Genomic DNA, 26,701 nt, shown 5'->3' on the forward strand with positions numbered 1-26,701 from the left:
TTGCTGCCAGGTTACAGTGATGTTGTGCAAACCATTCTCCTTATATTAACAATGGCTGGACTTTTTTTCCCAGACAGACCTCATATATCTGCATGTATATCTAATGATAAGACAATAGTATATAACATTAACCACTCAAACCTCTTAGTCATTTTGGAGAAACATCATTCTTCAGAAGTTGTACCCTGCTGGGCATCTCAGAATGTTGTACTCCTGTTCCTTTGAGGGATGAGGTACCTTTACAGTATTTTAAATCAATTCACATACGTTGAAAGCCATTCATTTTGCCAATAAATTACTTCTACATTGCTAATGCTCATTAATATCCCCTATTGAAAGTAGAGCTTATAGAAGTTGAAGTAAATGCCTGTTGACATGTCTATTGTTTTTGAATCCCCTTTTTTGTGCGACCATCATGTAGTTAGAATGTCTGTGTAGGTAAGTATAATAAGTGATAATGCTGACAATAAGGTCACAGGCATAATACTTCTGAATATGTGATTGATGCAGACTCCGGCAAGTGGGGTCCCTGTGTTGTGGCTGCAATGAACAAATTCACATGGACTTACAGAAGTCCTTTGGAGAAAAAGGGATGGAATGGCCACTCTCTGAGTGAGAGAGCACCCCGACCCCTGCCTGGGCAGGCTTTATTGCTTTTCTGGGCACATTAAATGAAGATGGTCCTCATTTACTATGCACAGGTTCACTTCAGGTGATTACCTTTTCCAGATAACAAAGGAAAGAATGTTGCTAATTGCTTCAAAGAAAAGGATGTTTGCAAATCAAGGGGAAAAGTGGTCAAACTGGTTACACTCCATACTTGGGAGGTTTAGCACAGATTTTAGGCAGTTACTTTAAAGATATGCAGTAAACATTTGCTGCCTCAATTCAGGGTGAGGGAGTTTTAGCAAAAAGCAAGCTTCAAAGCAGCCTAGGTACAATGCAGGCCTGATTCCCCACGGGAAAACTGATCTATGGGCCTGGGTCCTGTGTGCCAACTTGCTCCTGGCTGGTTTTCTGAATCAGGGCCCAGGCTACATTCGCCACTGCCACACGGATAGGTTCCTTATATGTGATATAAATTACATTAAGTTTAAATAAGAGGTAACAGTGGAAGGAAATGAATGAGCTGGAAGTTACAATGTTGCAGAAAGTATTTTCTGTTATTTTATGATCAGACGAGATCGGGTACGCTCAGGGTGGTATGGCTGTAGACAGTTTCTGTTATTTTATGAATCTTAGGAGTTTCTACAATAGCTTTTTTTTTGGAGAAAAGTAACTTTAATAATCATATCTGAACTGTGACATACAAAAGTGATCATTTTCAGAATAAATTTTAAAATGGCCAGAGTAATTTCACAGAAAAATTTTCTAGAAATAGCATAGTTCTTATGGAATATGCCTAAAACAACATCAGAACATATGTATGGGGGGTGGGCAGAAACAGTGGGTAAAGGCAGAATTTACAAACAGAAACAAAAACTTGCCTTTTGAGATCTCTCTCACCTTAAGCCTGATTGCTTCATGATCCCAAAGAATCCAACTAGAACAAATTACCTCATATTCAGTTTTGCTTTGAAATACAATACACAGGTTATATTCACAAATTGTATTAAGTTGCTTATACAAACTTAAACTCATGAGCATGACTTCAGGATCTGCGCTTTTTATGTCAAGTGCCTTAACTAAGCAGTTTAAGGCCTCCAGTATTTTTCCACACTCTTTCAATGCTTTTCCATGCATTACAAGAGTCACATAGTCATTCACAGCCTCTCCTGCCTTATCCTTATCCTGAGGAGAATCCACCAACTGTTCACCACACAAAAGCCCAGGGTCACCAGGAGAGGTCTCCTGAGCTAGAGCACCAGACTTAGGTGTAGTTACCCAGCTGGAATTATTTACTGAAGACAGGGTTTCCTGGAAGGTTCCTCTTCTGTACAGTCTGAGGCTTCACCACTGCTTTCCTCAGTTCTTTCCTGCAGATAATCTTCAGCTACCTTTGCTTCACTGCTGGTTTCAAGTCTTTCCTCCATATCCTCCATGTGGTCTAAACCCACATTAATAAGAGACCTCCTAGAAGCCAGGGATCTTCTAGAGTTTATGGACTTATTTATACTATCAGCTATTTTAGGTGAGAAAAACCTTCCAAGTGGACTGACGTCACTTTTGGGAGTTGAAGCATCAAATTGTTTTACAGGTAAGAACTGAAAGGGAGATGTGTTGAATGGATTTGTACTTGATGTATCTTTAAAAGTATCATGTTCATCTTCACCATCTGAAACAATCCTTCTAGTTTTACTTCTGACCTTTACATTTACTACTTCTGACCCATCATCTTCCTCAGAAATATCCATACTGAGCCCTGCTTTGCTATGCACAAACTCTGCTCTAGAATTAGGGGCAGAGCCACACAAGCTATTTTCTTTTTCAACATGCTCCAAAGACTGACTGGCAAGATTTTGTCCATTGTCTGCAGAGTCTTCCAAGAAAAGATTGAAATCACACAAATACTGTAAGTGAAGATACAAAAGGTTCCTCTTGCAACTTGGTCTCATTTGCTTGAGCATCCTGCAGTGCACTGTGGAATACTGACAAGTCACCCTCAGCTATTTCAAGAACAGATGATTTGATTCTGTGTCTTGATTTTCATTTGTTATGGGATTAGTGGGCCAGGGATTACACTGATGTAAAATCTCATTGTCCTTTTGTTCATCTAGATTTGGCCCAAGATCAGCTCTAACAGATTTGCTAAGCAAATAATTAAAACTTCCCAGAGGATTCTCTTGCAGTAAGTCCTGTGTAGGCCCCTCTCATGATGCCTCTTTTTGTAGAGCCATTACCAATAAAGTGTCGGTACAAATTTCTTCTATATTTCCACACTCCTTGGGTAAAGAAGTTACAAAGTCAGCATCAAATGTCCTTTCGTGTGGGTGCCTACCATTTTGTCTGATGGTAACGTTCATCTTTATACTTGAAAGACAGTGTTTCTCACTCTCTTCCGGCAGATCATCGATGATTACATTTGACATTTGGGAACTGATTTCTTCTTCCTGGGTATGATGAGTAGTTAAAAGAAGTGAAGGCTATGGTTGTGGTTTATTCACTTCAGGGAATTTCTCCTTTTTTTTTTTTTAAGAAGAAATACAGGTTCTCTGAGCAAGATCCCCTCATTTCTAGTTCTTTGTCTTTCCATTAAGAGCTCTGTATACTGAGACTCAAATTCAACAAGGAATTGAGCTTTCTGAACCCTTTGTTGAATATAGAGTCTTCTATCTCATCAAGCTCTTCTTTGACAGATAGATCATGTGTGTACAACAAATCATGGTCTGAGATTCCAGCTATCCCCAAAGGATGCAGGTAGGCAATATGTTCATCTAGTTCCTTATCAGATCTCCTCTGAGCAGCATGCAAAGACTGCAGCTGCAGCCAGGTTGCGGAGCTCTGAAAACCCTCAATTATGAACAGCTCTCTTAATTCTTGTTTACTAAAATATCAGAAAGGGTTCTTATCACCAGTAGTTTGTCTTACTAATGAGTCCTTGAAAATCTGTCTTCTATTTTTTTTTTTCCTCTACAGTAGCCTATAAACCACAACATTCTCTTTTTGTCTGATTCAGTGAACTCTATCCACAGCTTGAGCATCAGTTGCAGGATTCCAGCTAGGGTCAAAAATGACCACTCTGGTTACTGCAGTTAATGTTAAGCCAACACCACCTACTTGAGTGGTAAGCAGAAAAACAGAGTAATCTTTATTTTGCTGGAATAGCTAATTCTTTTTTCCCGTTCCATAAGATGAATAATGGTTCCATCAATTCACAATACGTTAAAGTGCCTATTCTTTAGGAGGAGTTCAGTGATGTTTAGAATTTGTCTTGATTGGGAAAACACCAGAGTCTGATGCCCTTCATCTTGCAGTCTCTTAAGGAGGTCCATTATAAATATCATTTTTCCAGATTCCTTCATCAGTGTATCATCAGATATTTGACCAACATGGTCCACATCTGAGGAATCTTCCTCTTCATTTTCATCTTGAACAGAGAATGTGACAGCCCCCAAATTGAGCAAATGACAAGCCCATGCAGAGAGCAGCCTAGGATGATCACACAGCTTCTTTAAGACACCTAACTGAGCCAAAGGTGAGCGTGTCTCCATTAACAATTACTTGATGTGATTGAGGGACACAAATTTCCTGTATATTTCTTCTCATAAAGGTACAACACGTATCCAAATAATTAAATCATTTTTCCTGGAAAGGGAAGGCATTTCATAAATGGCATCAACAGCTGGATTCTTTTCACAAGGTCTGACCTGAGTTACTTGACTTTTTCTTCTGTACTTCTTCTTTAGTCCTCCTGAGAAAATAGGGTTTTATGATTGCCATTAAGTTTTCAGATATTTTAAATCCCAAGGCTTTTCCCCCTGGAGTTGCATCCTTTTCTCTTGCTCTAGTAATAGGATTTTCATACTCCATTTTAAAGGTTTTTCATGTTCCTAACAGGGACCCTTGACAAGCAAAATCAAACAGGGACCACAGTTCTTGTAAATTATTCTGGATTGGGGTTCCTGTGAGGGGGATGCAGTTACTGGCAGGGACAACATGAGCACATATCACTGACTTAGTAGATAAAGATTTTACTTTATGTGCTTCGTCAAGGATGACATAGTCCCACAAAAACTCTTGGCCATTCAAGGTGGAAAGTTGCTGCCAATTATTGATTAACATTTGGTATGTAGTGATAATGACACCATTCCTTTGCTGAATCCGACTGAAGTTTCTGGTACGTCATCCTTACTAGGACCGTAAAGGTTTTGACTCTCATTCCTGGAGTCCACTTGTCAAATTCTTTTACCCATGTGCTAATAAGACTGGTTGGCATGATCAGCAGCACATGATTCACAAGTGAAGCATCAAACATACCAGAAAGGAAAATGATGATTTGAACAGTCTTCCCCAATCCCATATGATCTGCCAAGATACCACGTTTTCTTCCATCCCTGTATAGGCTGTATAGGCAAGCTATGCCTTCCTTCTGGTATTCAAATAGTTGGTCGTGCAGTTCTCGATAAAGCAGCAAGCCAGAGTTGCACACATCTGTGAATTCATCATCTCCATGATCTGCCAACTCCTCCAAGGCTTCCTGTATTTTTTGGATTCTGCTCATCAGCTTTTCATTGGGAAAAATGTCCTTTGCCAAATGGAAAAGTTTAAATGCTTTTTCCAGACCTCCATTCTTAGTTGCTTCTTTGGCCTCTTTCACGTATCTCAGGTAACAGGCAGCCTGCTCCAGGCTTAGAGCCTTGGCTCCCACAAACCCCTAAGACGCCTCCATGACTTTCAGTTTAGGTCCCAGGAATCTTCACCGGAGATTGAATTTCGCTCCTTCCCTCCCTGCTCTACAATAGCTTTGACAGGCGTGAATCACAGAATCTAACTCCAAATCCTTATTCGCTGTCAAATCATCTGGGGAGGACTACAATTCCCAGAAGGCAATGCTCTGCTCCCTTAACTGCTTTCTTAGCTGGCCAGGATTTGTAGTTTACAGAACGATGCTTCACAATCGAGTTTTACGCACTTGTCAGCAAGGACTTGGCTGTAAAGTCCTCTTCTCCATCCACGTTGTCTCATTTGGGGCGATAGTTCGCATTTCTGAGCCTAATCTTCGTACCTGGCTGGCCCGGAAGCTGAAGGACGGGTCGGCGAGCAGGACGCTCTAGGTCAAGAAGTTTTCGTCTCTATGATCATAAGAGGCGGTCCCCGGTGTTCTAAACCGCCGACTCGAAGGCGGTGCGAGTCAGTTCGGCCTGCGGCAGTCAGGGGAGCATGGCAGCAGTGAGAGGTGAGGAGGAGGACGGAGCAGGGTGGCAGGGGGTGGCCCGCGGGACTGGGAAGCCAGTGGGGGGTGGTGGCAGAAGAGCTTTAGCGCTAGTCGGCACCTGTTGGAGGCCCAGCACTCTGGGCGCCCGTGGGGCTCCGGGGCTAAGCTGAGGCGCTGGGCATCTGGAGTTTGTGTTGAAGCGTTCCCGACCGAGTCTGTGCCGCGGCTTCTCAGGGCAGCACGGGGCGGCCAGACTCCCACTGCGGCTGTCTTCCCTGCCGCGGACTCTGCGCGGGACATTTTAGCGGCTCCAGACCCTGTAGGCCTCAACGAGCTGGCGGGTGGGAACCGGATTCAGACAGGCCGGGGCTACAGCAGGCCCGGAGAGGGGTCAGGGCACAGGTTCTGGCTGGACCCGCATCACCCGGCAGGAGGCAGGACCGGTGGCCCCTTCCGTCCGGTGTCCCGTCACCACGCTTGCGGTCTCAGACGCCCCTCCAGCCCCTAAGATGCTCGGATGCTTCAGGGCATACTCGGGATGCCTAGCCTAAGCAGCGGCACTGACACCTTTACGGGATGCAGAAAGCAGTCTTTAACAGAGTTCCTCCCAAGGAGAGTGTTGTATGTCGTTAGAAGGAGCACTGATATTTTGAATGCAAGGTGAGATTCACCGCCCCCCCCCCCCCCAACCCCGTGCAGGAAAGGTAAATTAGAATAATACTATTTAACTAATTGCCATTTCCTGAAGGTGAGTCTCATTAACTCTATAGCCCTTTGTTTACCTGAGTAAGGGAAGTTAGGACCGGACCTGAATTTCTTGAGGGTAGAGCAGTAGCTAGGAGAGGGTGGGTGACACCCGATTCTTCACCCTCCCTCCTTAGAGCAGTTTACTTCACCTCTGAATAAGTGTTGAACAAATATTTGAAGAGCATCATCTTATGCATGGGTGCCAAATTAGTTTCCTGGTTCGTGTGTACGCATTTATCATTTAAGCCTTGCCCAGGGGCATTGCCTTAGTTTCATTTGCTTCTCTCATGCATTCTCCCATTTCAAGTTAAGTCCACCATTAAGAGCCTTTTATTTTTTTTATAGCAACAGGAAGTAAAACCCAAAATTGTTTTGATAAGTAGCAGAACGGGAACAGCAAGATTAAAGATGAGGGAGACTTTAAAGGAGTCCAAGTCATTATCTGAAATAGTTGCAACAATTTATCAGTTTAGGCTGTTGCCAATACTTATTTGTTGTACCTTGGTCATGTTAGAAATCTTATATGCCCTCTAGACATGTATAATCATAACAAAATTGCAGTTGTCATAGAATTCTGATATTCACAAAGGTTTGACTTGGAACTTCCTGAATTTCCAAGTTCTTTGGTATTACAGATAATGTCCCATGTAAAATATAACAATAACAAGAATGACAAAAATAACTTCAGATCCTAAATTTCTGTTGGGGAATGTTTTCTACACAGAAACAAATAATGTGTGAGAGCTAATGGGAACTTCATGAGAAAAAGGAGACAATATGGATGTGCCAATAAGCCATTTCAACAATGCAGTTGAGTTGTGGGCTAGGTTTATAGTTTCTGGCCTTGGGCATGATGTGAAAACTTAACAGAATTTACAGTGAGTACATGAGATGAACTTTTGATTTTACCTTGAAAAAATTGAAATTGCTAATAATTGAAATTTCATACTGGAGAATTTGTGAGTGGATTGAAGAAGAACTATATGGATCCAATGTTAAACTGAAATTAGAGAAAATAATGCTAAAAGCATTAAGTATTTTTTAAAAGTTTGTTTTGTAAATGGACTCCATACCAAAGCTCTATACGTTTTACAAGTGTCTAAACTTGTTTGGTCATCCATTTAGATCAGTAGTTATTTTCAAGAATATATATTCCTATAAAAGCACTATGCAAATAGGTATACTTTCACAGTTGATGACATTGATAACTCTAGGTCAGAATATACTTGCAGGCTATACATACTTGGTTTAGTGTTTAAACATTCACTATGTTGTTTTTGGGATAGTTTTAAGTTTGGTAGTCCTAACCTCTCTTATTTATGAAAGTGTTGACCATCTCGGAGTCAGCACTTTCATAAATATGGGTTGGCAATTTTTTTTCTGTAAAGGACTGGATGTCATTACTAGTCAACTCTGCCATTGCAGGACAAAAGGTAGCCATAAACAGTTTGGAAACAAATGAGCATGGCTATGTTCCAATAGTGCTTTATTTATGGATACTAAAATTTGAATCTTTCATATAATTTGTAAGTTTCAGAAAAGGTTATTTTAAAAGCTTTTTTATTTCCATCTGGCTGGTGTGCCTAAGTTGGTTGGAGTGTTGTCCCGTACACCAGAAGGTTAGGGGTTCAATTCCTGGTCAGTGCACATACTTAGGTTGTGGGTTTGATTCCCAGTTGGGGCACTTAGGAGAGGCAACCAATTGATGTTTCTCCACCCCCCCCCCCCACTTTCCTCTCTCTAAAATCAATAAATATGTTAAAAAATGTTTAACTTTTTTTCCAACTATTTAAAAATATGAAAGTATTCTGAACTTGCAGGCTTATAAATATGAGAGATGAAACTAACCCCTGATCTAGGAGATGGGAAATGCTTTCTCCTTTACTGAGTAACTAAAGTTTATTGCTGTTTATTTTTGAAGTTATATACTTTTCTGATGTGGACTTCGGCCAGTGGGGTCTGTGTGTTGTGGCTATGATGAACAAATTCACATGGACTTACAGAAGTCCTTTGGAGAAAAAGGGATGGAATGGCCACTCTCTGAGTGAGAGAGCACCCTGACCCCTGCCTGGACAGGCTTTTACTGCTTTTCTGGGCACATTAAATGAAGATGGTCCTCATTTACTATGCACAGGTTCACTTCAGGTGATTACCTTTTCCAGATAACAAAGGAAAGAATGTTGCTAATTGCTTCAAAGAAAAGGATGTTTGCAAATCAAGGGGAAAAGTGGTCAAACTGGTTACACTCCACACTTGGGAGGTTTAGCACAGATTTTAGGCAGTTACTTTAAAGATATGCAGTAAACATTTGCTGCCTCAATTCAGGGTGAGGGAGTTTTAGCAAAAAGCAAGCTTCAAAGCAGCCTAGGTACAATGCAGGCCTGATTCCCCACGGGAAAACTGATCTATGGGCCTGGGTCCTGTGTGCCAACTTGCTCCTGGCTGGTTTTCTGAATCAGGGCCCAGGCTACATTCGCCACTGCCACACAGATAGGTACCCTATACTTTCCCCTTGTGTGGGAAAGTTTTAGAACAAAGGAAATATTGTAGTATCTTCACTTCCTTTCACATAAAAATTGCTTTTTAGCTTCTCAGATCTTTTGGAAAGAAAGTTTAGGTAGATACAAGTTCTTTTTCTTCTGTTCTATCACATTACTTTTTACAATAGTTAATTGTGGGGAACCGTTCAAAGTGTGGGAAATGTGGCACAGCCCCCACTCAGAAAAGCCAGTGGGGAGCGAGGTTGGCCGGCAGGACCCACGTCCATGGATAGGTTCTCCAGTGGGAAATCAGGCCTGCGTTGTACCTTGCCTGTTATGAGACTTGCTCTTGCAAAAACTCCCTCACCCTGAATTGAGGCAGCAAATGTTTACTATCTTCATCTTCCTAAAATCTGTGCTAAACCACCCAAGTATGGAGTGTGAGCAGCTTCCCCCTTGAGCTGTAACATCCTTCTCTTTGAAGTAATTAGCAGTGTTCTGTCCTTTCTCCTCTTTAAAAGGTAATCACCTGTGGTGAACCTGTGCGTGGTAAATGAGGATCGCCCTGGATGTAATGTGCCCAGAAAAACAATAAAAGCCTGTCCAGGCAGGGGTCGGGTGCCCTCTCTCTAACTTGGAGAGCGGTCACGCAGACCCTTTTTCTCCACAGGATTTCTATAGTCCATGTGTATTTTCATATTGCAACCACAACAGATCCTGCGGGCTGGGATCTGCGTCAGTTAATACTTTTTTTTTTCATTCTAAGGTTTGTTTTAATAATTTTTAATGAGATTTGATAGCTGTGATTTAATTGCTTCAGTGATTAATATAAAAGGGTGGCATTTGATGTTAGCAAGTAACTCAACATTTATACTAATTAAATATTATATTTTCCTTCTAGTATAGCAGTTCAGTAGTTTACAAATGATTAACAATCAAGATCACGGTTTTAAAGGTTATGGGTATTCTTATTAATCTCTTACACATGTTACAGTTCTATATAAAATTAAAATGCAGTTAGTTTTCTTTTCTTTTTTAAAAAATTGTTGTTCCATTCCCCCCCCCACCCCCCGCTATCCCCACCCACTCCACCCTTGATCCTATCCTTCTTTGGCTTTGTCTGTGTGTCCTTTATACCTCTTCCTTGATGACCCTTATCCTCACCGCCCCCCCCCCCCCCCCCAGTTATCCCCTTCTCCTGCTCTGGTTACTGTCAGTTTGTTCTTTATTTCAATGTCTCTGGTTATGTTTTGCTTGCTTGCTTTAATTAGGTTCCAGTTAAAGGTGAGATCATATAGTATTTGTCTTTCACCACCTGTCTTACTTCACTTAGCATAATGCTCTCCAGATCCATTCATGCTGTTGCAAAGGGTAGGAGCTCCTTCTTTCTCTCTGCTGCATAGAATTCCATTGTGTAAATGTACCGTAGTTTTTTGATCCACTCATTTGCTGATAGGCACTTAGGTTGCTTCCAGCACTTGTCTATTGTAAATTGTGCTTCTACGAACATCGGGGTGCATAGGTTCTTGTGAATTGGTATTTCAGCATTATTACAGTATAATCCCAGTGGTGGAATTGCTGGGTCAAAGGGCAGTTCCACTTTTAGTTTTCTGAGGAAATTCCATACTGTTTTCCACAGTGGCTGCACCAGTCTGCATTCCCACCAATGGTGTACTAAGGTTCCCTTTTCTCCACAACCTCTTCAGCACTTGTTGTTTTTTGATTTGTTTATGTTGGCCATTCTGACTGGTGTGAAGTGGTACCTCATTGTGGTTTTAATTTGTATCTCTCTAATGGCTAGTGATGCTGAGCATCCCTGCATATGTCTCTGGGTCCTCTGTATGTCCTCCTTGGAGAAGTGTCTGTTCAGATCCTTTGCCCGTTTTTTAATTGGATCGTTTGTCTTCCTGGGGTGAAGTCATGTGAGTTCTTTATATATTTTGGAGATCAAACCCTTGTCTGAGGTTTGTCATTGGCAAATATAATTTCCCATACAATTGGTTCCCTTTTCATTTTGCTGATGTTTTCTTTAGCCATGCAGAAGCTTTTTATTTTGGTGAGGTCCCATTTGTTTATTCTTTCCTTAATGTCCCTTGCTCTAGGGGATGTATCGGTGAAAATATTGCTGCATGGAATATCTGAGATTTTCCTGCCTATGTTCTCCTCTGGCACTTTTATGGTATCATGACTCGTATTTAAGTCTTTTATCCATCTACAATAGTTAATACTTGATGTAACTTAAAAAATTGTCTACAATTTACAAATAAATCTTTAATTATTCCCAGGGAAATATTTATATTGAAGAACCTGTAACCTTATAAGTTCTTGCTTTACATAATCTAAATGTAATTTGTTTGAAACTCTCATTTTATTTCCCTGTGAAAGTCACCTTTAAATTGTGGTTAGGCTCCCAAAGCAGTGAACAAAAGCATACCTAGTGCATATTGCAGTTGCAGTAGCATCCCAGAGTCACCCTGTGCCCCTCTGATGCTTATACTGGTTGTCAAAATACGATCCACTGGCCAAATCCAGCCCGTCATTTGGTTCATTTGGTTTTGTATGGCCCATGAGCCAAGAATGGTTTTTACAAATGAGCATTTACAATTGATTGGGTGGAGCACTACTCTGAAGATTGATGAAGCAAAATGTTATCCCTCAAAATAATTCTATGTTCTCAATAGCAGACCTATATTACAAAACATTGTATCAATCATTATATTTTGAATTTGTCAAAAAATTTGTTTTTTTCTCATTACTTAAGTATCTATATGATATTCTTGATTTTACCTTGCAGGCTGAAAAGCTTAAAATATTGTGCTTTACAGAAAAATTTTGCTGGTCCTTGTGTAGACTTAGCCTGAAGATTTGAAAGGTTAAGGATGAGGGGTGAGAGGTTTGTAAAGACAGTAGAAATAGATTGACCCTTGGATGATGGCAGTACCAGAGCAGGGCTGGGAGTAAGGAGGTCTGAGGGAGACCTGGTACTCCACGACCTGGGGTTTTATTGAAGGTGTTGGACCCACCCTGGTGCCTGAGTGAGGGCTGCTGCTCACACAGACTTGCAAGCTTAAATTGAGTTTATATAAATTGTGCATATCCCGTACTTCAAGTTTTATTTATTTATATTTTATTTTTTAAAGATTTTTTATTTTTTAGAAAAAGGGAAAGAGGAGAGAAATATCACTGTGTGTTTGACTCTTGCATGCCCCCTACTGGGATCTGTCCTGCAACCCAGACATGTGCCTTGACTGGGAATCGAATCCATGACCCTTTGGTTCACAGGCTGGTGCTCAATCCACTGAGCCACACCAGCCAGGGCTGCATTTCAAGTTTTACAGGGCTTTATTCTTAATGCTCTTTTTTTGAGTTACAAAGTATTTTTCTCTATATTGCTATGAGAGGCTACATGATTTATTTTTTTATTATGATAAAGTTTTATATTACATTCCACACTTAACACTCAATCATTCCTTTTGTTTTCTTTCTGCTGTCTTTAAATTTAGAATATACTTTGCTGTAATTTGTTTTCATCTTTTCATGCTTTGCTTTTATAAGTTCAAGTTATGAAGATATATGAAGTATGTAATTTATGACATCTCAAACTCATAATTTATAACATCCCAAACTAGAGTCAGTCTTGCAATTGAGGCATTCCCAGGGAGCAAAATCAATGCCGAGTCAGTTAATATTCAAAGTCAGCTGTTTTGTGTATGTGTTTTTTAATATTCAGGTAATTGTAAAGTATTGTTTTGAAATAAATTTTTAAATATCGTGGGTTTAAAAAGTTATTTTGTACTTGAAATTGGAAAACATTCTGAGGTATAATGTTGATTAAATTTTATATACATTAATATTGTCTACTGAATAATATCTTTGTTGCACTTATTTTTCAGAAAATGTCAGTTTATTATTCAAGTTATACTGCTTGACAGTGATGACCCTGGTGGCTGCAACTTACACCATAGCTTTAAGATATACAAGGACGTCAGACAAAGAACTCTACTTTTCCACCACAGCTGTGTGTATCACAGAAGTTATAAAATTATTGCTAAGTGTGGGAATTTTAGCTAAGTGAGTATAATTACTTTTTAGTGTGTTAAATTATTTCTCCATTTAAGGTATTTTCATTATGAGAAAAATCAAGCTACATTTTAATATTTTTTATTGCTCTAGAGCAATGTTTCTCACTTGGGGTGATTTTGATCCCCAGTGTTTCTCACTTGGGGTGATTTTTGGTTGTCCCAACTTGGGGGAGCTACTAGCATCTGGTGGGTAGGGACCAAGGATGCTTCTGAACATCTTACAATGCACAGGACAGCCCTCCACAACAAATAGTTATCCAGCCTCAAATATGAGTAGTGCCAAGAATTTGAAGAACCCTGCTCTAAAGCATGGGTTGGCAAACTGTGGCCTGTGGGTCAAATCAAGCTTGATGCCTGCTTTTTGTTGTAACAGAGACTGTAACAACAGCTAATTTCTATGCCATTTGACCCTTAAAAAATTTGTTGACCTCTGTTTTAGAGGAATATAATGATAATAATAGTTAACATCTCTTGAGTTTTTTTTTTGGTAAGTGCTAGGCACTGTGCTATGTGCTTTTCATTTAATCTTTATTTTTTAGGTATGTACTACAGTTACCTCCTGTTTTACCTGTATAGTATCTGAGGTTCTCAATATTGCACTGCTAAGATGTGGCAGCACTGGGCTTTGAATCAGTAACATCATATGAGAATCATTTCAGCTAAGGATGCAGCGTGAAAGAGGGTTAAGGATAGGGGCTTGGAAGTGAGACAGATCTGATTCTCATTGTAGCCTCACTGGGATTATGATTTACACACATTTCTTACCCTCTAAGCTTTAGTTCTTTCATTGTTTAATTGGAGAAAAAAATAGGGTTGTGAGAATTAAATAAAATTCTGTAGGATATTACTGAGGGAGAGATTTATGATGTGGGGACCCATCTGGGTCATATGGGCAGGTGAGACTTTATATAGGTTTCAAGATGTGAGTTGCTGAGAGCATGGAACCAAAGAGGAGTAGCATGTGTTGGAGTTTAGGTAGAAACAAATTACATTTAAATTATATTTAACAAATATTTATTAAGTGATTTCTATGTGACAGTTTTATAATAGGTGCTGAATGTGCAGGTATGAATGAAATAGATACGGTTCCTGCTTGATGTAAGTCTAGTGGACAAGACAGAAAATCAGTAAACACACATGTGATTACAAATAATCCTGTGGAAAAAATACTGTAAACATGGCTTGGGGAGGGGGGAAAGAACAGAAAAATAACTTGGGGCCAAATGGTGGAAAGCTTTAATATATTTGAATTTAAAATTTATCTCACAGGCAGAAATACTGTGGCAGCCTAACTTGTTAGGTCGCAAATAAGGTAAAATCTCAGACCTTTCAGTTTCTTACTTAACAAAATTCATTTTTATTGATATTTGGCTTTCATTAAGGGATTGTTCACTTTGGATAATGTCAACTAGATGAAAGACCTTATTGTACCTTTATAAGGAAGAGTTCCAAAAGCAAAGGTCTCAATGTTTAATATTTCAGAACTGTTCCCATATAACAACCTAAGAGGTAATAAATTAATAAAGCCTTAAGGTCTAATTTCTCTCAAGACAAATATAGGGTTGTTGGACAAAGAGGGATAGGGCTACACATTTCTACTCTTTATTTCTTAAATTCCATAGAAAGTTGTTCTGTAACTGTTGAGAATTAAAGAAAAAAACCCACAATGTGCAAAACGAACAATGAGACCTTTAGTGTAACTCAGCAGTTGGCCTGTCTTCTGCCAACCCACCTGCATTCATTTTTTTTGTTCTGTTTTGATGTTTTTCCAGCTATGTATTGCTTGGTGTATAGTATTTCCAATTCTTCAGCTATTCAATGTTATGGGTATGGTCAGTTATAGTTTGTTTTGTGAAAACTTTTTGAAATTATATTAAAATACAAGTACAAAAATTTCCATAATTCCTCAGACAAGTCAAATAATGATGTTGAAATAACAAGTTTAGAAAACCAATTGTGTACTATATCAGCATCATTATCAATAACCAGTTGCTCTTTCTGTCACCAGCATAATGTAGAGACTCTTTTGTGGACACTTACCTGAAAAGTACACAAAGACCAGGGACAACATGAAAAATTAAAGAAGTATGATTACAGAGTTTTGGTGGTTGGCATTTCACATTATGTAGCTAACAAGAATTTGGTTGTGAAGTAGAATAATTTAAAACATTTATAACACAAGGAATTTCTAACTGGAAAAAGACACTGGAAAAAATTATAAAACATGAAAAAAGTGCAGTGCACTTGAAATTACTGGATTTTAAAGTGAATATGATTTTTATGGAGAAACGATGGCAAATTTTCATGTATTTATTCAAATCACATTGGTAGAAACTGAATACCTGCTATTCATAATAAAAAATATTTTATTTCCTGGAACCAAGAGTTTACTTTTAAGAAGGCATCTGTGAAAATGTTAATTTCCTAGAATGATAAAAGTGAAAGATATAGCAGAATTATTTCAACCTATGAGGTAACAGATGGTAGCTACAAAATGAAATGAAGAGCATTGTGATTGCTTCTTCAGCTTCTTCAACAGCATGTGAAGAGACAATTGATTTAATGAAACTAAAGCACAGCCACCAGTTTGGGAAAGATAGATACTCAATGAAAATGTTGAAAGTTGATTCTAGATCTGGAGAGGATTGTTGACTTGTAATAATTAATCCGAAGCAGTGTGGAGTAGGGAAAAGATGAATAAAATACATGGCCAGACTGTGATTGAGCCACTGAAAGTGAATTGAACAGTGAGTTGCAGCAAATTAAAGAGCCTAGAACTTTCCATGTGTCTTTTCTGTTTCATTATGTGAAGTTTGCAACAAAGTAAAAGATTTTCCAGATATTCTCCATGCAGTCATTGCTTTGTACACATATTAAAATTGGTAATTAAAAAAGTAAGTGAATCAAAGGCAAGTAGGATATTATATAGCTTGTCAAAAAACACATGTTGGATGTCGGTACTTTATTTGCTCTTTGAGTTTAAAGAGCAAATAGACTTTTTGATGGAGAAACTTGTAGATATAAAAAACAATTTGTTATTTGAAAAAAATTTTTGAGTTGATTTGTTATACACAAAGTTAACTAAAATTGATTTCATATTTTTGTATTTATATTTTGAAAATTCTTTACCACATGATGTTGAACTAATTGTTTTCATAGTAGAAGTAATACTTTTATCATCTGCGGAGAGGCTGACAATTTCAAGGTATGGTGGGAGAATGTGAAAGAATTAGTAATAACAAGGTTGAGAACTTGAAAAATCTCTTCAGAGAATAAAAAATTAGTTTTTGATGATTAAAAATGTGTTTTCCCCATATTTTCAGGAAAATAGTTAATGTAAAAATTAGAAAATATATTACTGAATTTTGATTTCGAATTTTTAGAGAATGACAGAAAAAGGGAAATAAGCTGGAACTACTAATTAAATGGAAAAAACTTTTAAAGGAAGTAAATGCTGCTTCTTCCCACTCTTTACCCTATGATGAAGTATAATTATAGGGTTGATACAAATATTATTGCAGAACTTTAATTTTATCTGAACTACACAAAACTTAACCTCACTATAGACCAATCTATTTGGCTGCTTATTTAATATGGTCTCTTTAGTAAAGCTCTTTCTTTGCTTAGTAATATGTTTAGTCTTGGGTAATTGTTAAAGTAAGTACATGTCATTTTTTACCATGTGGAAATGGGGGCAGAGACTCAGGAAATTTCTTGAAATTCGTAATGGCTTGCTTATAATTAAGGTTCATGTACAGAGTAGCATATATCATTGCCACATCCAAATAATGTTTCATTCCCTCCAAGCATTTTAAACATATAGTCATGCTATGTCTGTTTCAATATATTGTTAAAAAGATGTGGTGGGATAGTCAGTTTCCAGTATAGTTGAAAACTAAAAAGGCATAGTTCTGTTCTCATGGAACTTATAATTTAGTGGAGAACCAGATATTTAAGCAAATACTCAATAAGTAATACATTTGTGGTGTTAAGGGTAACTAGAGGGTTCTGTAAATAAGTATAATAGAGGGCCTCTCTTTGGATTGGGGGGCTTTCTCTCTCAGGATGTTACATTTAAATCTAGACCTGAAGATTGAGACAGGTAAGAAAAGACAGGTAAGAACAGAGTAGAGAGAAGACAAAGACCAAAGTGTGATTGAAGTCCCTGAGTTTTAAAGAACAACAAATTAGTGTGTCTGGAGTGTTGTGAGTGAGGAAGGAGAGGTCAGTAGGATATCAAGAGTATAACCCTATGGGCCTGTAAAGGATTTTGGATTTTTATCTCAAGTGAATTAGGAAAAATCATTGGTTTAAATCAGGGACTAAATGACATGGTGGCCCATTTCACTCTAAGTCACTTTAACACATTTGCAGAGAATTGGATCGGAAGGGTGCCGGAGCTGGAAGTTAGGAAGCTTATTAGAGGCCATAGATAATGATAAAGAGAAGCAAATTTTATGTTTTGGAAGTGGAATCTCTAGGGCATGAGTGGTGGGTTTGGTACACAGTTAATTCTTTTTTTCTTTATTTAAATTATATTTTACTGATTATACTATTACAGTTGTCCCAACTTTTCCCCCTTTGCTCTCCTCCACTCAACAGCCCTCCCCCCAATTGTTCATGTCCATGGGTCATGTGTATAAATTCTTTGGCTACTCCATTTCCTATACTGTACTTTACATCCCCATGGCTATTCTGTAACTACCTATTTGTACTTCTTAATCCCGTCACCTCTTCACCCATTTCCCCAAACCCTCCTCCCATCTGACAGTTGATTCTTATTATTCTGTGAAATCATCAGGTAGTAATATTCTCTAAAGTCACCACAGACACTGAATTAGTGGATACTGAACTATGGTTCCTAGGAGAGATACAGGGTTAGGTTCCAGGGAGCCTTTGGTCACTACATTTTGTCAACTGATCTATATAACCTTGTTTTATATGTGTTTCTGTTTAAAGACACCTTACTTAATATATATTATTGATTCATTAGCACTGAACTCACAGCCAACTGTTGCTGGACAGGGGTTTGGCCCCAAGCCAGTCTGCTTAGGGCCAGTTGTAGTGTGTGGGTTCTTGACTTGGTGTAGGAAAGATTTCACAACACGAGTCCAGGTTACTGTAAGGATACATTTATTAAAGTTGGGACAGTGAAACAAGGGAGGGATTGGCATAGAGGAAGCAACAGGAGAGCCTAGGCAGGAGTCAGAGAAAAGGGGCCTTGGGGACAGGTTCAGGGGATTAGCCTTGGACAAGCTAAGGTATTTTTTTTGTTTTTTGTTTTTTGAGACAGGAAGAAAAGCAGATTTGAAGAAAGGGGATATGCTAGTGGGCATGGAGAATAGGCAGTTGAATTAATGGGTCCAGAACACAGAAGAGGTTGAGCTGGAGAAATAAATATGGGAGCCTTATCCCACAAAAGTATTTAATCTTGAGATTAGAAGAGCTATTTAAAAGAGTGATCTCATGAAAATATTCCCATTTTCATTGTCTTTTGATGCCATATACATTAAAGATTATTGTTTTCTGGACTGTATAACCAAGAAACCACAGAATTAACATTAAAAGGACACACAGTAATAGTTGTATGTTTAGACAAGTGGAAGTCAGCTTGTTTAAGAAGTAACAGTCAGTCTGATCTGAATCAGTGTCCAAGAATTTTGTAAGAGTTAAATTAAGTAGGCTAGGGTAAGTGTAACTTCACTCAAGTGCCCAAATTAGACAAATCAGAATCTTCAGGTCCCAAGAATTGAAGCAGAGGCCATTGTAGCTCCAGGGATCTTGGTGAGCTTTTGGAGACTAACGTGTAGTTACTCATCTCTCATGTGAGAACTTTGAGCCTGGAAAGGGACTGATTAATGTAATCTTTGACTAATGAATTTGACCTAACGGAATATAAAAGCATGGCTTCAGACCCATGTTTTCAGTGACAGACCAGCCTCTGTCAGGGTCTGAGGTGGTATAGTTTCTATGCCTAGGGAGTCGTACTTGACTGAAGTCACAGTGGCAATCTAGGTCAAATGGCTGCGACCAATCTCTGGTTTTTTCCTTTCCCCTTCCCCAGGGAAGGAGCAGCAGGGTTGCATCCCTGAAGCAGGAGTATCCTAATGTTCACCATATCAGATTGTTAAGACCTTTGCTTGCTAAAACACTGCAAGATGATACCTTAATTTTAATCCCAAATCTTTTCTTTGCCCTACTTATTTATAATATTTTAAAAAGAACTAGTTAATGCCAGTACCAGACTGTTTTGATTACAGTGGCCTTGTAGAGACAAATACCATATGATCTCACCTTTAAGTGGAACATAATCAACAGAAGAAAAAAGCAAACAAAATATAACCAGAGACATTGAAGTTAAGTACAATCTATCAATAGCCAGAGGGAAGGGAGGAAGGGACAGTGGGTAGAAGGGTTTTTGGGAACTACTGTAAAGGACACAAGGACAGAACCAAGGGGGAGGGTGGAAGCAGGGGAGGGAGATGGGTTTGGCTGGGGTGGGGAGAAAATGCAGACAAGTGTAATTGAACAACAATAAAATAATTTTTAAAAAATAATAAAAAGAACTAGTTAAAAAATCATAAAAAGAATTGACTTGAAAATTTTCTCCCTGATGTGTTTAGGATTTTTAGCTTCTTAGAGATACAAACTTGCTTCAGTGAAGAATGCCTGATATATATTGGGGCAAGAAAGATTATGGACTTCATTTATATTTCTTTAGAAAAAAGTAAAAACACCTCTTTCACCACAATGTGAAAAGAACAGGGCAGAGAAATGCACACCTTGGTGAGGTCTCCAAGAAAACTGGGCAATAAATTATGAGGAAAATGCTTAAAATACATCATTGTTATATATAATGTTATAAGTTAAAATTGCCTTAGAAAAAACAGAATAATGTGGTTTTTTGGGCTCATTTTAAATGTGAAAAATGAGGTTTTGAAATCCTAACAAGCAGGTATCTAACTTCTTTCTTTTTTAGAAAGCAAGTAACTACACTCTAGGATACCAACTGTTAATCTCTGTCAAAAAGTGTTATGTAAAATGACAACCGTCCTCTCTTAAGATCACAGCAACTAAATTTGCTGCCTTCAGACATTCAGGACTGTTGCTATTGAGAATGGCGAGCTGCCAGAGTGATGTTGTTAAGGAAATGTTCTTTCCCATCTCCCCTTAAAAACAGGTGAAGGAAACATACAGGTAATACAGGTAATTTTCATTTCATTCTTGTACCTCTATTTTAGTTGCAGCTATTATTTCATCTTCTGTGATGAGAAACCTTAGGCTGAGGAAAGTGGTAATTTGCAAAAGGTACTAGAACATGACTGCAGACATAGGGTTAGAAGTTAAGTTCCCTGAGCTCTAATTTTCAAATTATGAGTCAGAACAAATGATTAAGCGATTTTTTGATTAGCCAGGACAAAGATAAACACTTAATAACACTGTTAGATATCTCAATAATTTTCAGTAATTTTATTTTTTCTTATTTTAAGTTTTTATTCCCTAATGTTAACATTTTACCATGTGTTTTATATTCTTTATATGTATTTGTGTGTGTGTGTGTGTGTATAGTTTTTTCTGAACTGCTTGAGAGTAAGTTTTACACAAGATGCCCGTTTGTCCCTAAATTCTTTAGGGCATATTCCCTAAAAACAGGACATTCTTGTACATAATCACAAAATATCAACAGTGAGACCTCTGTATTGATACAATATTATCTAATTCACAGACCTTAGATAACTCTGCCAACTGCCGACCAATGTCCTTTAATAGTAAAATAATCACACTTGACATCTAGTTGTCATAGCTGTAGTTTCCTTAAATCTAGAAGAGTTCCTCCATATTTTTTCATGTCTTTGACATTATTGAAGAGCATAGTTCATTTATTTTGTAGAATATGTCTCAGTTTGTATTTATTGACTGTTTTCTTACGATTAAACTTATGGTTGCTCTTTTTTGGTCAGGAGTACCACAGAAATGACGTGTCCTTCTCAGAGCAGGGCAGCATGACACACATAATATCTATTTGCCTCACTATTGGTGATTTAACTTTGGTTTCTGGATTAAAGTGAAAGTGGTGCCTGCCAAGTTTCTCCATATAAAGTGACCAGTTTTCTCTTTGTAATTAATAAGTATCTTGTGGTGAGATACTTTGAGACTAGGCAAATATCCTGTTTGTCATTACACTTTCACTCACTCGTTTTATTGCCCATTAATGTTGCCAAATTTCCTAATTCCATCATTCTTTGTACATTTATTAGTTGGCATTCTACTCAAATAAGCTTCCCTCTATATTCCCTGCACCCCAGCATAGGTTAATGGATTATTTTATTGTATGGGCTGGAATCCATTATTATCACTATTTTGTTGCGCAAATTGTTGCAGATTTGGACAGTGGGATCTTCAAGTTTTTTCCTGTTTCTTTCCCTCCCTTCCTATTTTCATTAGTCTTTGAGCAGTTTCTTTTTAGTGCAACAAGATGTCCAAGACTCATCTTGTATTTTCCCTGCCCCAACTCTGAAATCATACATTTCTCCAAGAAGCCTTCAAACCTTGTTCCTTTTTTTTCTTTTTGGGCTGATATTTAGAAACCAGAATCTAGATATTAGGTGTGCACATTACTATTGGGGTATCATTGCTTCTAGGCCCTTTCAGCAGACAGAGCTAGGAAGTATATGTGTGTGCATGTGTATGTGCGTGCATAGCACACCTATCTATGTATGCATATATACATTGTGTGTGTAACAATGAGTTATATATTGTTTGATACCTATAATTCTGATCCAAAACCACAGTTGATTTTAACCATCCTACTTTTCATATTTCTTCCTTCTTTAGTGGTGATGTCTGGCTCCCATTATCCTCAAGGTATTTACTTATTTGCTCAATCCTAGAATATATAATTAGATTTAGAATTTCTAACATACAGCTGGGAAAAAACAAACCTACTAAGTTCAGTATTGTATATAGTTATTTTTGCCTTTAGTTTTAGAGCGTATAATAAAAAGACGTTTAGAATACCTGGGTAATTCTTTTCCTGCTTCAGTGTAATTTTGTAATTTAAAAAACTGACTTGGGGAGGGGGGTTCTGTTAGTAATTATTTTTGAGTTTTCCCATGCTAGTTGATATTACTTATAATTTCCAATAATTTTTGGAATGCAAAAGTATACTTATTTCAATGAGAAGTTAGAACTGCAAGAAAATAAGGAGTGTGGGGAAGAATGAATGGATAGCTATTTTGATAAATAAGGTTTGAGGTTTACATGGTCTAATTGGTGAGTTTTAGTTATATGCACTGTGTGTATATACACAATATACACTATGCTCCACTTTATTTTTTCACGTATATTTTATCTTAGAGATTGTTCCATGTCAGTTCTAGAAATCTTTCTCATCCTTTTTAAGAGCTTCATGGCACTCCGCTAAATGGATGTATCATATATACCAGTCTCTATTAATGGGCTTTGGGTCATTTTCAGTCTTCTGCTACGATGAAAATGAAGTGATTATCTATTTACATATATTGTTGTGTACATATGTGATTCAATAAGATCACTTTTAAATTGAAAAGGGAACTACTAAATCCCGTTTTGGTGAGGGGGAGCAGATTAGTAGTTTGGGTTAGTTCTTATGTGAATAGCTCATTTTTTAAATCTTTTAATTTTAAGTTACCAATTTCAAAATTATAATCTGATTGAAACATAAAACAGCACATTTAAAATATTTTAATTTTTCATAACACTAATTATTACTATAATTCACAGGAAAATTACGGGTTACCTGTATGCTTTACTTAAACCCTGTCATAGCTATTGCAACTGACAGTTTTGATTTAGTCATTTGTGGTATGAAGAAAAGGAAATGAAAACACATTCACACATTAGAACAAAGCCGACTTTTTTTGTTTGCTATTCACCACAGTTTATAAAGACTAAATAAACCTAGCAGGATGTATACATGTACATATACTTTGGGTGTGTTTAGTAATAAACCAAGTGTATCTTAAATCTTTGAGCTACTATCCATATAAGGCTGGAGATAATTATTTTACTATTTCAAGTTTTAGCTAGAATAATTAACGTAGCTATCATATACTTAGGTTGTAGATTGTTGAGCCCTATTCTGTTTCTCCTGCTGAGTTTGCATGTTGACGGCCTCTTTTGTATCCGTGCTATAGTGGGTATAGGGACATGAGGAGGAAGTAAAAGTCCTGTACCTCATATGATGGGTATTTTGGTTTTCAAATGATTTGATACCTTCAAATGGTTATTGGTTTTTATACCTAGCCCCAAAGTCTTTCATGTGAATTAATTATACTTTGTTGATGATACAAAATTTGTAAACAAAATTTAAATTTCTTAAGCTCATGAGTAACTTCTGCTGTGTTCCATTTTGCACAGTGCCTTGGTAACCTAGCCAGGGATTTTATGCCTCCTAGTAGTTCTCATCAGATCAGGAGGTGGAAGAGTGAGGCCTACTTTTGACCAAACATGGGTCAGAAATAATTGGTTTCATTTTGGCTATTTGATAGGAAATTTGGGGTGGAGGGAGGCAGCTTTGGAATATCTGCAATCAACATGGAGCTTCAGGTTTTTTCAGGTAACAAAAGACTGCACATAGATTCTATTTTAGTGATAAAAATAAAATTGTTTAAATAGGAAATTTAATGGGAAATACTACATCTGTAAAAATTAGTATATGCTTTTTGACTATACGTGCTCTTTCTCTTATCTAGCAATATCATTTGTAGAATTAAATTTAATAAATTTGTTTTTAACAAAAGGTCTTCATTAAAGTACTTGTGATTTGATTTCCAAGAAAATATCAGGGCACAAAAATAGAAGGAAAAATGGCCTTTTTTAAAACAATGTATTTCAGAGGGAGAGAGGAACATTGATTTGTTGTTCCACTTATTTATGCATTCACTGGTTACTTCTTATATGTGTCCTGACTGGCACTGATACACCACCTTGGTGTATTGGGATGATGCTATAGTATATTTAGAATTGATCATTTATTTTTGCCTACTTAATGGTAAAAGAGAAGTATTTATGATTACTAGATTTTCCTGGAAGATACTGCTGTTACTTTCTTTAAAACCGTAGTGTGGGTAAAGCTAAATATAAGCTCTCGGAGCTGTATTATTAATACATATGTCAAATTAAGCAGGATTTAATCGGATTAATACTGAAATCATTTATTTTCTTCTTTAAGACTTTGTGTGTACTAAGATTCCCACATATTCTTCTTTCTTACACCTCCTAAATTTCTTTATTCTACTTTCTGATGTTTTTCTATTATTCTTGGGCTTTTGTTTTATCACTTCTTTTAGCATCCTCTGCTATTTTTGTAACTTATTTTACAATAACTTACCTATTTTTAATTATATAATATTGCTGTAATTCTAAGGTACTACAGTGAAATGAGCTTTCTGGTAGTTAGCATTCTGTTATAGCTTGGCTTTTCTAATATCCACATTAGCAAAGGAACCAGAAAAATATACTAAGGCCTTCCTGGCAGCGAAGTAGTAGCTCCTAAGCATTGAACAAAAAAGTGATGTGGTCAGAACAGCCAAAGACCTGAAGGTCAATCCAACATACTACTTTACTGGTTTGTCACATTGAAGGAAAGGAGCAGTCAGATTGACTGGTGATGTCTAATAGACCTTTCTTTTTATGTGAAAACTGGAAAGTATGAGAGAAGAGATAAGAAAGAAGAAAAGTGACAGGGAGAAAAAGGAATATAGCAACCTCGGTTATGTGCAGGTATGATTATTAGAAATAGCACTTAGATCCTTAAGCAGCCCATATTCCTACAGGGCAAAGAGTATCAGTGATAAAGAGATCGACTTCTCTCATTAGCCAAAAATTAATTCGATACCATGGAAGGTATCATCTCTAATGGATGAAGGTAAAATGACATTGTCCATAGCAGAGGATTAGGGAAAGGACAGATGGCTACTATAGTAGAGTTTGGGGTATCTTATGTGGAAGATAAATGGACATGGAAGGAAGTAGAATGTGGGAGATGGGTACAAATGGGTCCCTCTCAGTTAGCTCCTTAGGGAAGCATGCTGAAGATATATCAATGTATGTCAGTATTTTAGGAGGCCACTAAAGGTATAGTACAGTGAAAGCAGTGTCCTGTACTTCACAAAATCTGTAAGATTTATTATCTGTATCATGTGATTGCTTACTAGTGAGAATTATGACATTAAGGAAAATGTTCAATTATGTTTTCTAACACATCACCATATTAATGTGGTTAAACCTCTGGTTATTTTAATCTTTTTTTTCTTTAATTTTTATTTAGTTTTATAACTGAGGGAAAACATTCTTTGAAAAGTTCTTTATACTCTAAGATGTTGAGGAAGTATGTGGGACACGTTAGATTTGCATTAAAAGTAACTAAAAAAAAGAATGTCAGATGTTTAAAGGGCTCATCTTCAGATACCTGGAAATCCCTACAATGTAAAATTTCTCAGCAGAGTGATCTTTTTGGTATTCTTTCCTCTATTGTATGAAGTTCATTGTCTCCCACTGAGCTGTGCGTGTTATTTTTCAGCATATAGATTTACCATGTGTTGTGGAGTGGGTTGAATTTGGCACCGGAGGAAGATCTGTAACTAAGAAGGGTATATCTTTTGTTTCTGTGGCCTAGGCCAAATTTCCTGTCTCACTTAAACATGTTCTTGGGGGCTGGGGTGTTGTACATGGATGGGATAGGCATAGCTAGTCAGTTTAACATTATGGACTTTTTGCTCCCCCTTAGAATATTAGTGATTATTTTTGTAGGTAAAGTATGTTAACCAAAATTAGAGGTTTATTGTGGCTATGTAAACTTTGAGTTGAAACAGGTCAACAAGTTATTATGGTCCTCTTAAGGGTATTGTGAATTACAGTTAGGGCCCTTTTAATCCAATACTTTTTTTGGTGTTGATGCTTATTATAAAACGTTGTTTTACTTTTATTTTCATGAAATAAGTAAACTGATTTTACAATGGGGGAAATAGTGAGGTTATGTAGTGCCTCCTGAGGAAAAATAAGAGTAGTTAAGAGCATGCATAATCAATATGCAGTCAAATAGTGAACTTTATACTCATTACATAGTTTATTTTTGTTGGTATTAGTAAATTATTGATTTCCTGCAAAATTATAGATATGTACTTGAGTTTTATGAGAATTTGCTTAAAGATTTATTGTCTACTATACTTAATAAGTACTGAGCTAATTTGCAAATGATATTGACCTGAATCCATCAATTCCTATCCCAAGTAACTTCTGTGGCTACCAAAGCCTTTTTCTTTTGCAATTTAAAGTTACTGTAATTAAAAAAAAAAAAAAAAATGGATATGCAACCTGATTAAAAATATAATCATGGTAAACTCGATGTAATAGCAGTTAAAGCTTCAGGGATTAAATTAAATTTTTATAGGTAATATCCACACTTCTGGTTTCTTGTCTCATTATTTAATATACTCAAAAACTCTGAAACTTTGATCAGAGGTTGATGATGGTAAACCTAATTGTTTTCGTAGTTTCCCAAAGAGAACTTATAATTGTTTTTTAATGTAATTGTT

At 37.4% G+C, this 26,701-nt stretch overlaps 1 protein-coding gene and 1 pseudogene across 3 annotated transcripts in view; one reads left to right on the top strand and one right to left on the bottom strand.

Moving 5' to 3' along the window:
• Positions 1-1,328: 1,328 nt before the first annotated feature.
• Positions 1,329-5,627, bottom strand: LOC112297195 (DNA excision repair protein ERCC-6-like; annotated as a pseudogene).
• Positions 5,628-5,740: 113 nt separating this feature from the next.
• Positions 5,741-26,701, top strand: part of SLC35A1 (solute carrier family 35 member A1) — a 35,201-nt gene continuing 14,240 nt past the window's right edge. The window contains exons 1-4 of one of the 3 annotated variants that reach the window (XM_045188547.3): positions 5,816-5,836; positions 7,287-7,440; positions 12,936-13,113; positions 21,960-21,989. In XM_045188547.3, coding sequence (XP_045044482.1) covers positions 12,977-13,113; positions 21,960-21,989 — 167 coding nt within the window. In that variant the 5' untranslated portion in view covers positions 5,816-5,836; positions 7,287-7,440; positions 12,936-12,976. Of the gene's footprint in view, positions 5,837-7,286; positions 7,441-12,935; positions 13,114-21,959; positions 21,990-26,701 lie in introns of all 3 variants that reach the window. The other 2 variants (XM_024551689.4, XM_024551691.4) reach the window with 2 other exon arrangements.

This window comes from Desmodus rotundus, chromosome 11 (assembly GCF_022682495.2).
Source record: "Desmodus rotundus isolate HL8 chromosome 11, HLdesRot8A.1, whole genome shotgun sequence".
In the NCBI taxonomy this organism is placed as follows: domain Eukaryota; kingdom Metazoa; phylum Chordata; class Mammalia; order Chiroptera; family Phyllostomidae; genus Desmodus; species Desmodus rotundus.